General features: G+C 42.9%; 1 protein-coding gene across 2 annotated transcripts in view; it reads left to right on the top strand.

The window, feature by feature from the left end:
* SUFU (SUFU negative regulator of hedgehog signaling) overlaps positions 1 to 16,674 on the top strand; it is a 41,939-nt gene that overhangs the window by 17,162 nt on the left and 8,103 nt on the right. Inside the window, exons 4-9 of one of the 2 annotated variants that reach the window (XM_063434285.1) lie at positions 1,574 to 1,716; positions 3,878 to 3,963; positions 4,356 to 4,428; positions 5,400 to 5,553; positions 6,220 to 6,331; positions 15,491 to 15,625. In XM_063434285.1, coding sequence (XP_063290355.1) covers positions 1,574 to 1,716; positions 3,878 to 3,963; positions 4,356 to 4,428; positions 5,400 to 5,553; positions 6,220 to 6,331; positions 15,491 to 15,625 — 703 coding nt within the window. Of the gene's footprint in view, positions 1 to 1,573; positions 1,717 to 3,877; positions 3,964 to 4,355; positions 4,429 to 5,396; positions 5,554 to 6,219; positions 6,332 to 15,490; positions 15,626 to 16,674 lie in introns of both variants that reach the window. The other variant, XM_063434284.1, reaches the window with a different exon arrangement.

Below are 16,674 nucleotides of genomic sequence, written 5' to 3'. Positions count from 1 at the left end.
GTTAAGACACGCTGAGAATTTGCGCCAGGCTTAATAACAGGAACATCTCGAGGATCAACATAAGGATAGCTGCCCGAACCCAAGAGTGTTACAGAGTAAGAGACAGCAGAGTGGCATGCATAGTGATAACGTTATTGGTAATACAATAAGCACTTATTATAGAGTAGCAGGCTTAGTTAGTCTAGCTAGTATAGTATAAAGATCGGGCAATACATCGTGCTGTGTGAGTTACTAAGATTAAAGTGGTTACCAATAGGCTAAAATAGCTTGTCTACATCAGCATCGGCTGAGTGGAGTTAATTAAGCTGATAGGGTTAGGTAGAGGTACGTTTGCTAAGCAAGGGGAGACCTGTTGGAAGCAAAGAGAGGGGCAAATACCACCAAAGGTCTGCTACTCGGGTTAGTCCTTAAGTTGTCAAGTAACAGGGAGCCAAGATTGGGCCCAAAGTCCTGCGTGCATCCAGTGCCTTTAACCCGCTGACCAGGATCTCTGTTGTGGGTACGCTGCTTCCGAGGGCCGCTCGTCTTCGGCCTGAGGCCTTGATAGGCACTCGCGCCCTTGTGCCATTGGACCCATCATCAGGACCGTGGGCCCAGGGTTCCGCCAGGCCCCTAGCTTCTCCCTGGGTGGATGGCAGGCTGTGGGGGGTTCCTCCCGGTGAGCGCCCAGCTCAGATGAAGAGTGAGCGGGCCTCTCGGCAATGTAATATACGTGTGCGGTGGTTGTTGAGCTCCATGTGCCAGGGGTATCTCCGGGTGTTTGGGCCCGTACTTGGTAGTGCCCTGTGTGCCAGAGCAGGTGGTGGCTGCAGGTCGCCCTGCGTCCGAGGTTGCAGGTCTTGCGCACGTGGTCTCCGCCATCTTGTGTGCGGGTCTCGGGCTGCATGTCGGTGCGTGTATAGTTAGCTGGTAAGCGTGGCTTGGCTTGGTTTGGACCAGGATCACCCCCCCCTGGTCCATAGGGGGGGGGGGGGGGGAACAGGACCGGGTCCGCAGGCCTTCCACGCGTGTCGGGCTCCGTCAGGCAGGATAGCGTTGCGGCGGCCGTCCGCTTCACTCACCGCCAGTAAAGGTCCCGCCTGTGGCAGCGTGCCCCATCCTCCGAGGGACTAAAACTGTCGAGAGCAAGCCTCTCCTCAGCTCAGGCAGCCCGCTATCACCGGGGGTCGCAGATTTTTGCCGGTAAACTCTCCAGGAATCACGATTAGTAGGCTATTTGTGCCTCTATTTGCAGGAGCCGAGCTGGCCTGCGACCGCTCAGCTCGGCGGCCCGGCCCCGCCCCCACCCCGACAGTTGTCCTTTTAAAGCTATAATAGCTATGCAGTAAACTATATAGCCAATGTTTGAGAATTTTCCCATCTGTCATTTTGTTATGTCTGCAATTCAGTTTTTAACTCGTTTTTTTGTTTTGTTTTTTACTTTTTTCAGAATTATGTCCACTCCTGCTTACCCAACAGTCTTAAACAGTAATGCTGCAAATTAATGGCAATAGGCTTGTAAGACATTGCTATCTATGGTACAGAAACAGCCATTGTCTCTCACTTTTTTTTTTTTTTTTTTTTTTTTTTCCAGAGAACACATTCTGCAGTGGTGATCATGTATCATGGCACAGTCCTCTGGACAACAGTGAGTCTCGAATTCAACACATGCTCCTGACAGAAGACCCTCAGATGCAGCCAGTACAGACTCCATTTGGAATGGTATCATTCTTACAGGTGGGGGTTATATATGTTTTTAATGCATAGAATAAAATCACACTTGTCCTGCAGCATTTCATTCAATGTAGAACCGTGTGTTCTTGCAGCTAATTACTTGGTGCTTGCCACACTACACACCTTGGATCACCTGTACATTCTTTGGAGCCTTTATTGGCTAAACCAGGAGTCAGCAACTTTCGGCACTCCAGGCTCCTTTGCGCAGCACTCAAGGCGTTCGGCTCTGGCCTATTAGGAGTCGCAGTGAGACTTCAGATAACTGCTAGGTCAAACTGAGCGGCGATCGCAGGTTGTGAGGGACAATCCTTAATTCACGCATTGCAGAGGAAGTGATCTCAGATGTGACTGTGAATCCATGTTGGAGTAGGATAGCCCTCAGCAGCTATCACGGCTCCTGTCCTTTACCTGTACCTGGCCAGCCTGGTCCCCACTGGACTCCATGGAAGCCACACACAATGTAGATATACAAAGAGCTGCAGAAGAAGCCTCCCCCTTATAAATATATTAAAACAGCCCACATGCTAACACACGCACAGTCCCCACAAACACAACCACTGACAATCATTAACAATACCACAAACTACTCATGACCATAAACTGTACAATAGAACAGCCTACATATGTACAAATACAACACTACAAACTGCAGCCCCCATAAATAACGCAAGTAGTATATAGCAACATACACACTTTAATTTAAAGAAGTAGGACCGTCACACCAAGGGACTTCAAACTGTTGTATTGGCACAGTATTACTAGATGGTTGCCTTCCCCTGAGCTATAAACTCTCTGCTCCACCTGCTTTTAATGAATACTCTTCTCAATAACCTGTTGTAAAAGGAAACTGCCTGTAAGAGCAGCAGGTGATTGAGATGATCTAAATCCTCTATAATTCCAGGGTGACCACATTGAAGCTGTAGCCAGGATGATATTTGAACAAAACAGTTTTTGAAGGTAGCCTGGTGTGACTCATATTTGTGTAGCTTAAGTAGGTGGATTTTGTAATAATGGAGTTAGTTTTGAAGGCCATAGAATAAACAAAAATATTTCGAGAGAGGATTTTTAAAACTTTATCAGACTTGTATGGCACATGTTGTCAAGTTAACATTTCAGTATGAAAAAAACATTTCAGTTAAATATATTTTACATTAGAGACTTTTTTTCATTGGTAATATTACAAGTTGAATATTGTTCCCCAGGAAAGTGAGACCATGTGTGTGTGACTGTTACCAGAATTACAAGAAGTCTCTCTTTAGAAGGATACATTTGGGACTATTAGAAATAACAATGCTTTAGATTTCTTCTGAACTATATTTACTTTCTTGTATTCATACATTGTCCGTTTTTGTAAACATTCTATTAATTCTAGGTCTCTAACCTTTTGCGTCTAACCATCTCTAGGATTTGACGGCATTCTCAACTATGTTTTTGCCTGCTGTCCCTTGAGCTAGCACTGTATCTACCTTCTCTGTTAGTGTGTAGGCCCAAATCGTTAAAATTCTACATGAAGATATTATCTCAAATCATGATATACTTTTTTTTATTATTTTGCAAATATCAATAAAATGAGTTTAAAAAAAAAAATGTAGAGGAAAACAAAGTTGAGGAATAAGAAAACAATAATAGAGAAAAGGAGAGCAGGGCCATCAGAAGAAACTATGGCAACAGTGCTTCCAATAGCTGTCTCAAAACAAGAATGTGTCATTTGACTGATATGCGTTTTTAACATTTTCCCACTCATCCTATGTGATGAGCAGAACTGCTGCTAAGTGATTCATTGCTTATCCCACAAACCTATGTGGGACATGTTTATGGGAGAAGATAAGATAACATGCATCATTGGTGGATGATCCAGACCGGTAGATCCTCTTACTGATCAGGGAGGTGTCTGACTAGCTGTAGACTGCTTCTTTTGACTGTGCAACTTTAGGATCATTTAAAGAAAAATGGAATAGAAAAAGAGATCTCCATTTTAATGTTATCTATACAATACATTTTTTAAAATGTGGGGTCGGGTGCCATTTTTTTTTTTTTTTTTTTCCACATTTGAGAAGGCAAAGCCTGGAACGGTAATTTTTGAAAATACTTTGCCTATTTTGAGTGGAAAATATTGCAATTTCAAGAACACCGCTTATGATTGCTTTTGATATTTTCTTTTTAGATAGTTGGCATATGCACAGAGGAGTTACATGCAGCCCAGCAATGGAATGGACAGGGGATTCTGGAGCTCCTCCGCACTGTTCCTGTGTGAGTAGTGTTCCTGAGTGAGTATGTGTGTTGGGTACCAGGTGGAATGGTAGACTATTGGCATTGATGCATTGTCCATTCAGGGCATCAAAGGAAAAACCATTCAGAAACCTCTACACTGCCAAGATTTGCTATACCTTCTTTTTGTATGATGCTTTACAGGTAACTGATTATATTTATTTTAATTTTAAACCGTCTGTGGTGCTGTCTGTATGTATTTAAAGCCGGTTTGAATGCTGTAGTTGACCAAAGCCATAGTTTTACCAGAGCTTGCTCAGTCTTTTTTTCCTAGCAATTGTTTTTTTTTTTTTTTTTTTTTTTTTTTCTTTATTCCCCTTTTTCCTTTAATACAACAATATTAATTTTTGGAAATGTTTCTGTCTTATTTAAAGTGCTGGAGGACCCTGGTTGATAACCGATATGCGAAGAGGAGAAACTATATTTGAAATTGATCCACATTTGCAAGTATGTCAGAGTAGTATAAATGTCAAATACTCAGTAGCCAATAGTATGAGGCAAATGGATGCCTTAGTAAACCTATTATAATGCTGTTTAAAGGGACACTGCATGCTGTTTTTGACAATCTCTCTCATTTTAAAGCTTAATTGAGAAACAAATGTTGGGATGGCTGCTCGTCTCTGAATTTCATTAAATTACAATACATCTCCTGCCTGTGACTGAGATTTATCAGGCACTCCTTGGCATCAAGTTTTAAACACAAGTGCTGAGCCCTGTAAACTATTGCTGAAGCTTTATAGGAGGTGCAGTAGTACAACACTCTGCCGCAGGATCATTTAAGGATCGATGTAAATAAATCCAATATGTAAGCTATGGTACTTGGACTGGGCTTTCTATTACAGTAGTTGATGAGAGTTGTAATTTATTTTATGAGTTGGGGTGGAGATACAACAAACATGGAGTGTTTACATATGTAATACGACATCATGCAAATACCTTTTTATGGGAAATGGATGACATAACCTCTCCCTGCAGTGTCACAGGACAGATGTAGCAAACAGATTTGTGAGACTGTGGCAAGAAAGCCTTTTGCACCACATTATATGCAAATAGCATGGTAAACTGTGTTCTATATGTGTGTTTAGTTTCCAAACTTAACTTCCAAAGTGGAAGGGAAGCGTACAGAGGTCTTAGAGACTTCTGAAATAAATGGACACGATATAGCACTGGTTGTATTCTCCCCTCTGTAACCATCCAGCCTTACTTGGTTTTCCAGTTTCTCGGGAATTACTCCATTGTTTTAACTTGGTTTTGAGCTGCTGTGTGAAAAGTAATTATTTTGTATGCATGCATGAAAATTTGTGTCTCCACTGGATGCCTGATGCAATTAGAAAAATAAATAAATAATGGGAACGCTGCCGTACCCCAAACAAGCTCCTCCTGAGTCATGTTTTGTTTTTCCTTAACTTATTAAGCAGGAGAGAGTTGATAAGGGTATTGAAACAGAAGGATCGAACCTTAGTGGTGTGAGTGCTAAATGTGCGTGGGATGATCTGAGTCGCCCCCCGGAGGATGAAGATGACAGTCGGAGCATTTGCATTGGCACACAGCCGCGACGCTTGTCAGGCAAAGGTAAGTTCTGTGCAGAGGAATCCTGGGAGGCTGTTTCTATTAACATCAGACATTTGACCAATTTATTCTTTAACCCCTTAAGGACCAAACTTCTGGAATAAAAGGGAATTATGACATGTCACACATGTCATGTGTCCTTAAGGGGTTAAAGGAGATTTTTTTATTTTTTTTTTTTATTTTTTTTTTATGGAATAATGTGTTGGCACATATTTTTATTTTATATAGTGAAATCTTAGTGTACTTGTAGTAATAACTTTTCTTTAGTTTAGAAAGTGCAGTAGAGGTCTGTTATCTTGTAATGCACAATTTTTAAAAACACTTCAGAAAACTAGCAAAAAGGCTTGTTGTGTTGTAAATTAACTTACCTTGCTCTATGAGCTTAATATTTATGCTCAATTGCTGTGAGAAAGAAACAAGTCAGCCAGGTTTTTTTTTTGTTTTTAATAGCACAATGAGAGCACCTGCTGTAAAATAACGTGTGCATCCAGGAGGCATCATAACGCTCCCTGTGGTGTCCCCCAGTGGCTGGGTGGTTGACTTGTGCAGTTACTTGCAGCTTTAATGAAGCTAATTATTGGATTTTACGATCCGAGACTCCTTGCTCCATGTTAAGGGCATAGATAGTTGTGGTGCTTGTCATTTCCATTTTGAACCTTGTAATTGCAGACACCGAGCAAATCAGAGAAGCTTTACGAAGAGGCCTTGAAATAAACAGTAAACCTGTTCTACCTCCTATAAGTTCACAGCGACACAATGGCATGAACCATGACCGGGCGCCGTAAGTATTGTTAGAATAAGAACTAACCCCCACCATTCATGTTTTATATCTTTACGGAATATTGTGAGACTTCGTATATCTCTGCATGTTGGCAATTACTTATGGTAATCATTTTTCCATCGATCAAATGTTCTCGGAGGTTCATGGCTGCTCCGCCAAGGAAAGCTATAGGAAAGCAAGTTTCAGCTGATTTTATACGAATAACTAGGGAGACTCTGCTCTGAACAGGTCTCTAATTACAGACAGTTATACTCTTAATTTATAACACCGAAAGCACACAGATGACCTGTTTAGTAAACCAGCAATGGGAAAACCCCCTAAAATCATCTATTTCTATTCATTTGAGTGAAGTGTAGCACAAACATGCTGCAGGTTATTCTCTAAACTGTGAATTGTGCTGACTTGAAATCTGGCAATAAATGGGCACAAATAACTGTTGCTGTAGCTGACTTGGAGAATAAATCCTGTTTGCCTGCATGCTTTGCCATTCAGACTTTAATTACAATTTGGATCTTGGTGAATATGTTCTCCTCCCTTCCCCCAAGCTTTATCCAGTGGTTTTAACTCCTGCTGTTCAGTGGGTCATGAACGAACATTCCAGCAGTGTGGCTGGCATCGGCTGACTTCCTACAATAAGGTGTTTTTACTGAAGCTGCAAAGTTTTTCCTTAGAAAGCAAAGCAGTAGAGACCCCTTTTTGGCTTTGGTAGAGATCTGATGCAGTCTTTTCTTAGAGTGCATCACGTAATATATTGGACACACAAGACGGTTCACTGTGGAGTCACATTGCTAATTCATAGTTTACACTTCCACATTATTTATTTTCTAAAACTGAGCCTTACATTTTTGGAGTGGTTTTCAAATTATTATTGGCATTTGTATAGCGCCATCTTAGTCCGCAATGCTTTACAATATGAGCTAATATTTTTCGATATATTGACATTTTTGTAATTATATAATTTTTGTGATAATATTTTGAAAATACTTATTTTAAAAGTTTATCAACAATTATTACATTTTAAGAAGCTTACCAGTCACCGCTGTCCTGCGTAGAGGAAAAAGAGGAAATTCTACATTCTCATGCAGCCTTGGGTAGGGGCGGTCTCCTTGTGCGAGCACCATTTGTTGTTGTCAAAACACTCCTAAACAGCTTGACAAAAATCAAAGAGACCTACTCTGATTATTGGCAGCTAGTGGTTGTATTGTTGGTGTTACCTGGCTACAACAAAGGTATGCAAGGCAGAGAGGAGAAAATATTTGTACAGGTGCCACAGCTTGGTATGAAATCTAGAAAGATTCCTGTACTGCGAACTTCTCTCTGCACAACACTGGGTTTATTTAGTAGCCTGGCACCCAAGTGCATGTATTGGTGCTTTTAACTGTTTGTTATTAGCCAGGCATGGGGTTGAGTGTAACTTTTATTTCCCTTAGCCATCTGGGTATGAGAACCATGGCTGTAACTACCTTACATCCCGGCTCACATATTGTGTTGTCATGTTTGCTCCGTGACCTCACGCTTTGTCTTAAAGAATCATTGTATTTAATAATTCTCTGTAGCTGAATCGCAGACGCATATCGGCAAGTGCCGCACATGCACCTACAGTCCTCAGTTCGTAAAGGGGACTAAAAACTTTATTTTTGTCGTCCTACCCTCAACCCCCCAAATAAATAGCTACAGTGGGGTATGCTGTTTAAGGAATGCAGATATGTATTCCTAATTCTGCAGTGTTACTTTAAGTTGACCATATTTTAAGTGTCAAATTTTTGTGCTAGAGTAGTTCTCATGATTGCTTTTCTAAGCATAAACACCTTTTTAAATATTTAACGACTTACTATTTAATTGCTAATATCATTTGTTTGCCAGGTACAATGTATAAATATCATAACACAATCTAGTTTGACAAACAGATACAGTAGAATTTGAGCCATTCTTGCAGCAACTTTCTTTCAGTCCTATGACCTAAGGAAAAATTCATTAATAGAAGCCGAGATTAAAACCAGATTATGATTGGAATGATTATAACATTTTCTTGTGAAAATTGAGGTTTTCACTGCAGTAGCATTAAGAGAGTGGCACCTCCCTGATATGTCATCAACTAGTAGCACTGTTTACAAATGCCCATGGCCAGATCAGCTTGCAGTCGGTTTAGCAATGTGTATCTGTGAAATGTGACCGCACTGCATCAGACAGAACTGTGAGAACGCATGTGTGTATTGGATTTATTTTTCCATCAGTACTAAAACGATCTTGTGGGGTTTTTGGGGTCTTCCCCCAATTACTACGTTTAACCAAGGATGTGTTCCGATATTGTTGGGTTTCTTACAAAACTAGGGCCCATAAATGAGGCACCCCATTCTATTAAACTAATAATTGGTATATGTACATTTTTTGTGTATCCCGAATGTATAATTGTAAAATACTGTGAACATGTTGCTGCTTTAAAAAATGCTAATAGTGGGGGCGGGGCCTGTGCATGGAGCTGAGGAGACGTTAACCTCAGGAGCTCCTGCAACAAACGACAAACAAATCGGTTTTACATACCTTACACATCGATCGTGGCACAAAGACCACCAAATCAGAGGGGACACCGAGCGGAACATTATGACACCATTCAAGCAACAGGGGAAAAGTTATCCGCTCGAGCGTCAGAGGCCTACTCACATGGCAGGTGCGGGAGGGACGGCCGCTCTCCCGCCGCCCAGACTGGCTACCTCGGAATGCACGGGCCCGCGTTACCCCCCCCCCCCCCCCCCCGGACCGGAGGGGGTCATCTCGGTCCACATAACCGCACAGAGCGCTCACCCTTGGCACGCTCTAGGACATAACCAGGACCGGCAGAAATTGCGAGGCCCAGCCAAGATGGCCGCCGACAGTAAGCAAGGTCCGGCCCTGCAAAACTACGGGCACCCGATTCACCCACCCCTGGCACTGGACACCGCCTTTGAGTGCTTCTGGGCAAAATGGGAAGCCCGTCTGACAGCGGCGGCGCAGGAGGCTCAGAAAGCACGGGAAACTTGGCGACAACCTGAACTGGGGCGGCAGAAGCCCCGACTCGGCGAGACAGCGCCAAAGGGGGTAAAAGCTACAACGGCAACAGCTAGTGGGCAGAGACCCACTAGAAGAGCGGCAATAGCCCAACACCCCCGCAGATGGAAAGCCACAAAACGCCTTCTTTGGAGTTTACCGCCACAAAGCAAGCAGAACGCCTCCATATGCCTGCCATACAGGAGGAGAGGGGGCGCTTTACATCCGATGACAGGTACGGCACACCGCAGAACATCGCCCCAGCCCAACATCCAAAACGAAAGACGGGCGAAAACTCATCAATGTCTGCCAAACGCCCCGATGTACAAAAGCGACCCGAGGAAGCGGCACCCCAGTGCATACCAGGCCACCAGGGTGGGCATAGGATGACTGACACAACCAAATGCGGGAACTTACACCACCCACCATGGTAGTAACGCAACACCCGACCGCACAACCCAGGAACAATGACTCTTCAAGTTCAAATTTTATTATAACTCGGCTGTTACGATCCAGAGTTTTGTACCCTCAGTTCTTCCTGGTTATGCACTAGCCGGACAGCTATTCTAGACCACTGCAGGGTTTTGTGTCAAAAATGTATAATATTAAATGTATGTCGTACGTATGGCCTCCAGGACTAGCATCGGCTGAGGCAATCTAGACAGACAAGGGGTGAGGCCCACAACCCAAGACCCTGCACATTATGCAGAGACTCTCTCCCTCCACAGCCTACGCAAATGCCAGATCCTTAAGTCCTGCCACACAGAGCGTTCCTAAAGCTCACTTTATGCCAGACTCACTACGCTTGTTTGCCTGTGCTTAGCTCTACTCTGCCTCATTTTGCTATTTAGTTTTATGTTTAATGCGCAAGTTAAACATGTACCATAACTACTAGTTTGTTTTGAATATATTTTTATTGTTCCACAATATAAGTGCATATTGCGAATTGGTTCATATTAAGGCAAGTGGTTGCCCACGCAGGGGCTTATGCAGTAACATCCAATAAGGTGAACAGTTGCCTACGTAGAAGCTTAATTGTCAGCATATAAGGAGAAATGCAGAGTATCGCCTGCGCAGAGGCGTATTCAATCAAAACATATAAGCGTATTTGAACTTTGCAGGGATATACTTACAAGCATTATAGCGTAAATTGCAGAGATTGTGCTAGTGCTATTACATATATCTAACGCATTATCAGGCGTTTAAGTAATAGTTGTTCGTCATGTAGTAGCGCTTAAACTGTCACAGTGCAGGCATGCAACAATAGAGAAGGCGTAATAGTTAAGAATCACCACCCATACACATAATAATGTAAGAGCAGGCTGGTAGTTACCCTTCAATTGCAGTATGTGAGCTGGTATGTGCAAATGTTTTGTGTTAGCTGGTTTATGCAATCGCATCTGATTAGCTGGTTTGCGCATTGCTTTGTGTGTGTGCTGGTTTGTGTAAGTGCTTTGTGTGAGCAGGTTTGTATTAATTATGTGATTGCTTTGGCTGTTTGAGTGGTTACCTTATGTTAGCTTATTTATGTAGTTGTTTTGTGTTTGCTGATTCATGTCAATGCTTTATGTTGGTCCCCGTGAGGTTTCTTAGGCATAGTAGCATGTAATGCAGTAGTTAGGCAGGTAAGTAAGCAGTAATGAAACATGGAAGGTATATGATAATTATCCAAAAACATATTGTCATGTCCTTGTTGCTAGCTACTGCTTGTCAAGCTTAGTATGCTTTAAATAAAACTCAAAAACAACGTAGCAGAGTGAATGCATCATTACTGTGGAAGGGTGCATATTTTTAGATGCAAATTTTTAAAGAACACATGCGGGTACCGTGTATGTCAGTTTGCGTGCGGTAGCATTAAGAAACATGCAGTCTTATGTAGAATGCTCATTAGGCCATATAGAGATAAACATTTAAAAGAAAAAATTAAAATTATGGGATGAGAATAAAGGCAGGTAACTGTAATGCGCTATCTATGTAAGCAAACAAATCATATATAGAGCACAAGGGCTCCCACATTAAAGAGAGGTGGTCATGGTACTTCTCGAGTAAACATTGGGTCAGCTTTAACTGTAGAGTGTGTAGCATCATGTCCAGAACTAAAGGCCGTATGGCCTTGCAGGTCTGTGTGTCCTGGCTGGCTAAATGAGGGTAGTGTCAGGTTTGGTAATTTTCTTTTCGTTCCTTAAGCGGTGTCGTAGGTGGCAAACCTGTGTGCCCTGTGAACTCACAGGAAGGATCGAGTCCCACTTGATGTGCGAGGCATGGTGTTTTTCCACATTGGCTGAGGGGCACTCCGTGCTGCAAGGGTCTCCTCGGGTGTCCGGCCCCGGGACGGTCCTCCCGTTCCGCCCAGGCCGCCCCCGTGGGCACCGTGTCTCAGTGGGCACTCAGGGACAACATGTGCTCCTGCGGGCCCCCCCCACATGAGTCCGCCGGCCGTGTGTCCCCTGCACCTCCCCTGATTCCTCGGTTCCCCCGTGGGTACATGGGGTGCCATGTGTGTCTCACCCAGTGCCGGCCACTTCTTCAGGGCGGTGGGCGCATGGCCTCCCAGCCACCGGTCCGCCGGGAGCACGCGCCGTCCACACCCGCCGGGCTCGCAGCAGTGGGGACAGTCTCCTCCGGGTGCCCACCTCACCCTGAGGTCAGGCAGCCATGATATCGGCTCGGGAGCAGTCCAGGAAGTGCGCCCGTGGTCCGGTCCACCACCAAGGTGAGTGCCGACGTGTCCCTCAGCATACTGGTCTGTGTCTCCTTGGTCCTGTCGTCGGGCGGGTTTCATTTTGACAGCCTTTGCCAGTGTAGGGGATCGGTGTAGGCCCAAGTCGGGGGCTTCCGTCTTGGTGTGTGCCGTCCCCATGTGGCCGGGATCACCCCCACCGGCCGGGGGGGGGAGCGGGGCCGATTCTGACGTCCTCATGGCCCTCTTCTGAGGCTTATGTTGCCGGCTTCTGATTCTGGATCATTTGCTGTCAATGTCCCGGCTTGTGCAGGCCAGTAGGCCGGGTGCCTGCGCTCCGGTGCTTCCGACATGATGTTGGACTTTGCCCGGTATCAGATTGGAGCTGAGGTGATTCTCCATCTCAACCCATCTGAATATTGGGCTCCAGAGCAGTGTATGTGCGGATTTAGTGCCGTTATTAGGGCTGAAGGCCCGGAGCCATGTTGATCTGCTTCCAGTCGGCTCGGCGGCCCGGCCCCGCTCCCCCCATATGTACTAGTTTGCATTGCATCGCAACATGTCAATCGCACCGCTATGCGCATGAGGCGAACATATCACATTAAATGCAAGACACGTATTTATAACCATAAGCGCAACTAGTATACTTATAAGCGACTCTGCCCTAGCTGGTTATACTATATAAGCGACCTGTTTAATATCACGCAGCTACATATATATATATGCTAAATGTTATCACTAGCGTTTTACTACACTACCTGTACTATCTATGTTGCCACTAACCTAATTCACGCATGAACCAATCCTGTTTACATAATATACTTACATTTCAACTGATGTTTTAAAGCTACTTCATTAAGCCTGATAAAATATAAAAATGTGCCAGTTAATCGTATACCCCGCATGTTAAGCGTGGGAATTTTCTGAGGATTGCTTTTGGGGCACCTCAAGCTTGCTTGTTTCCTTTACGTCCACTACAAAAATAAAGAATAAAAAAAAAAAAAAAATACGGTAAAAAATGCTAATAGTAACTTATATTAGGTGTTTATGCCTGAAAATACACATGTTGTGTTTATTAACAAGTGTATGTAGCATAACATATGTAGTCTGATTAGATGGCATATTAAACCCTTGCTGCAGATCTATCTTTATGTACAGCTCCATCTTGTGACAGACTAAAGTTATTGCAGTGCTAACTTAACTCACCACACTGTAACCTTATGCGATTTTTGAATGGGTAAAGTAATTTGGAATTCTGTCACTGATCGCTTTTTTTAATTATTATTATTATTATTACCGGTATATTTTTTTTATAGAAACCAGTAGGTCCAATGCTCACTTCTGATAATTAAAGGGGAACTTCTTTATAAAAAAATGTGTGAAAACATACAGCAGACTTTAAAGGAACACTCTCTAGCTACTTGAACCTTATACTCTGTTTATTTTCTGGGTGGCCCAATAGTCTAGATTTACTAATCTTATTTTCCCTGGTTTTGCTGATGTCATTGTGCCTCCACTTATCTGGCTGAGACCATCATTACTGGGGCAAGTGTGAATGGTCGTTAATAGCTCTGCTGCGCCGCTCTGCATCTCCTCAATCATAAATTTGCAATTTTTGCAGTACCTCTTCCAGGAAGTGCCTCTAATGGCTGTCCAGGGTATTGGGTATTTGTCGCCTGGTATCTCCCCTCTGTCCCCCCCCTCCCCCCCCCCCCAAATGATAACCCATATTTCCAGGACAAACCGGGAGCACGAACGAGTAGACGACTCCCGGGAGATGGATGCTCTACAGTTGGCTCCATTCTAAAAGACAATGCAACTACCATTGCCAAACTCAAAGGTCAATCCCTCAATATTTCTCTACTCGATAATCTGTGTTACTCCCAACTGTCCCACTTCTTAAGGAAGCATATTTTGCCCTTTTAGACACCTAGGGAACTCGCACTCCTTGAAAATTCATGTATAGACCCAGGTACTCTGAGACCACTCTCTCAAATATACTCTTATTCAAGAAGGCTCAACCGGCAACGATCCACCTGCTTTTCAAGTTAGGTGGTGTGCAGCCTTTCATATACATTAATTAAGAAATAGATATGGCGATTACCCACACACGCCTGCCAAACAGGAGGGGAGAGTATCACAGAATCACACCTCCAAGTATGGAGGGAGGTCACCTAAACTTTGCTCCCTACGAGGAGGTAACCCTCAAATAACACAATAGGAGAAAACGAAATCCCAGGACACTCCACTATCGGGGAGTGCAACGGGGAGAGCACAGTGAGATAAAAAAAAGGGGTGGGGGGTTGCTAAAACAGAACCCTAACTTTATTACATCTAGTACAACAAAATAGACCTAGAATAGCTAAATATACAATGTGATCAAATAGTATCTAGGGAAAACAAGGAGGGAAGTGGAGACTACAGACACAATATCTGATATAAAGAATATCCACCGAATGGTATCCATGAAAGGGGAGTAGCAAAGGACTGTATGTTATACAGAAGATAAAAAGTGGAAAGAAAATGTAAAAAATAGTAATATCTTGTTTAATTTTAAAAAATAAAAAATGATTGTGGGGGAATCCAATACCAATAGAATCATTGATATTTGGATTCCACCAAACAGAGCCCTCAATCCACGTAAAGACCTCTCCAAAGAAAGTGTTAATAGCCTGGAGAGGGAAGTCTGAACGAGCTAAATGAATATTCGTTAACCTGAATAGTTTATCTTCTCTTAGAACTCGGGTCAATAGACCTAACAGTGGGTAGAGTCCGTAAAGATTCTACGAATAACCCTATATACCTCGGCACCGCACAAGGCTAGTGTCTATCTGAACGTCAAAGTGGTGACAAAAGAAAGGAAAGGACATTTCTTTTGTCACCACTTAATTTTGTTTCACTTTGGTAGCACTATGTGCACGTATTATTCATTTCTTTTCATTATTAGTTGTCGGGACGTTCGGTTCAGGTAGGCACTAGCCTTGTGCGATGCCGAGGTAAATAGGGTTATTATTGGCATCTTCTAAGTAAAATCTCCCTACGAGTGTACTAAAAGAGTATTGTATACATTTTACCTACTCATCATCTTAACCACATTATTGCTGTTGTACATATATCAATTCAACTGCAACAGTGTATTTATACCCTTCCTAAAAACAGGCAGGCTGGAGCCAGACCAATAGGAAATGTTTTACTCCTGTATTTCTCCAGCCAGACTACCTGGTATAAACAGATTATTTATTATTTGGAACTTAATGTTCATTCTAATGCTAGGTATTGTTTATACTTCCTGCCAGAGGCCTACATACAATATTACGTTTGTTCCATTAAACATAATGCTTCTTGTAGGTTAATGTAACTAATATCTGCTTGGATTTCTGCTTTGTAATAACTGTGCACTGCATACAAACGTTTCAAAATAATACTTTTTTTTATTTTTTTTTATTTTTTTTTAGGAGTCGAAAAGATAGCTTAGAGAGTGAAAGCTCTGCAGCTCTTATTCCTCATGAGTTAATACGTACAAGACAACTCGAGAGTGTTCACCTCAAGTTTAACCAGGAGTCTGGAACACTGATTCCCCTTTGTTTAAGGTAAGTAATATACTATAACAATTCTGTCTTAAAGGAGCACTTTAGCTTGCTGAAATGCATTATGTGTGAAGAGTGTGCTCTTTTTCAACACTACAGATTTCAACAGAAATTGGCACTTTAATAAATTGACATTGTTACACCCCCTGACTGTCATTCAGGCAACCTGTCCTGTTAGTTCCTGGTAGTATAGCTCCGTGACGTTCAATTCAAGAGGCAGCAATTGCCCAGAGCTCCTGTCTTGCAAAGGCTTCCCATTGAGCTGCATTGGGAAGTCTGTTATTGGACAGCCACAGACAGTCTGTAGAGGACTTGTAAAGGCTGCAGACTGTATATCTACTAAACTGTCCTGACCTGGTATGATGCTGAGTGACCTAGCCAAATCCGGTGCAAGGTTCACTGTAGACTGCCCTCTGTTGTGGATATTGCTGCAAATTTGAAGCAGTGCTGTAGCTTTGGGAAGATATTGCACATGTGCCTTAAAACGTTGCGCTGCCGCAATCCGCATCTCCTCATAGAGATGCATTGAATTAATGCATCTCCATGGGAAATGTTCCATGCTTTCACTGACATAGGAAGCACCTCTGGTGGTCGTCTGAGTGACTGTAACTAGTGTTGTTACCAGGCACCAGTTTAAATATTGCTTTTTCACTGAAAATGCAGCATTTACATTGAAAACCCTTCAGGGACAGGCTATAGACACCAGAACCACTGGATTAAGCGGTAGTTTTTCTGGTGACTGTAGTGTCCCTTTAAGATTGTCTTTTGCAAATGTGTGTTTTGTTTCTACCCCCTTGGTCCGCATCAGTGTGTGGTGTATGGGAACTTCTATTGCAGAAAATAATTAATGCAGAGCACATTATACACTTAATACTGTGTCCTAACTCACTTTCACTTTTCCCATTTAAATTGGCATAGTGAATAGAACATTGATGACGTCAACAAAAGGAATGTTGAGTTTAATTTTATTTATTTTTTTAATATATTTAACTTTTTGTATGTAGGGATGTTCGTGGGGGTGTTTGTTTATTTTTTTTACTTTTGTTATTGTA

This window comes from Pelobates fuscus, chromosome 10 (assembly GCF_036172605.1).
Source record: "Pelobates fuscus isolate aPelFus1 chromosome 10, aPelFus1.pri, whole genome shotgun sequence".
NCBI classification, from domain to species: Eukaryota; Metazoa; Chordata; class Amphibia; order Anura; family Pelobatidae; genus Pelobates; species Pelobates fuscus.
Note: the sequence above shows the minus strand (reverse complement) of the source record. Positions and strands in the feature narration are given on the sequence as shown.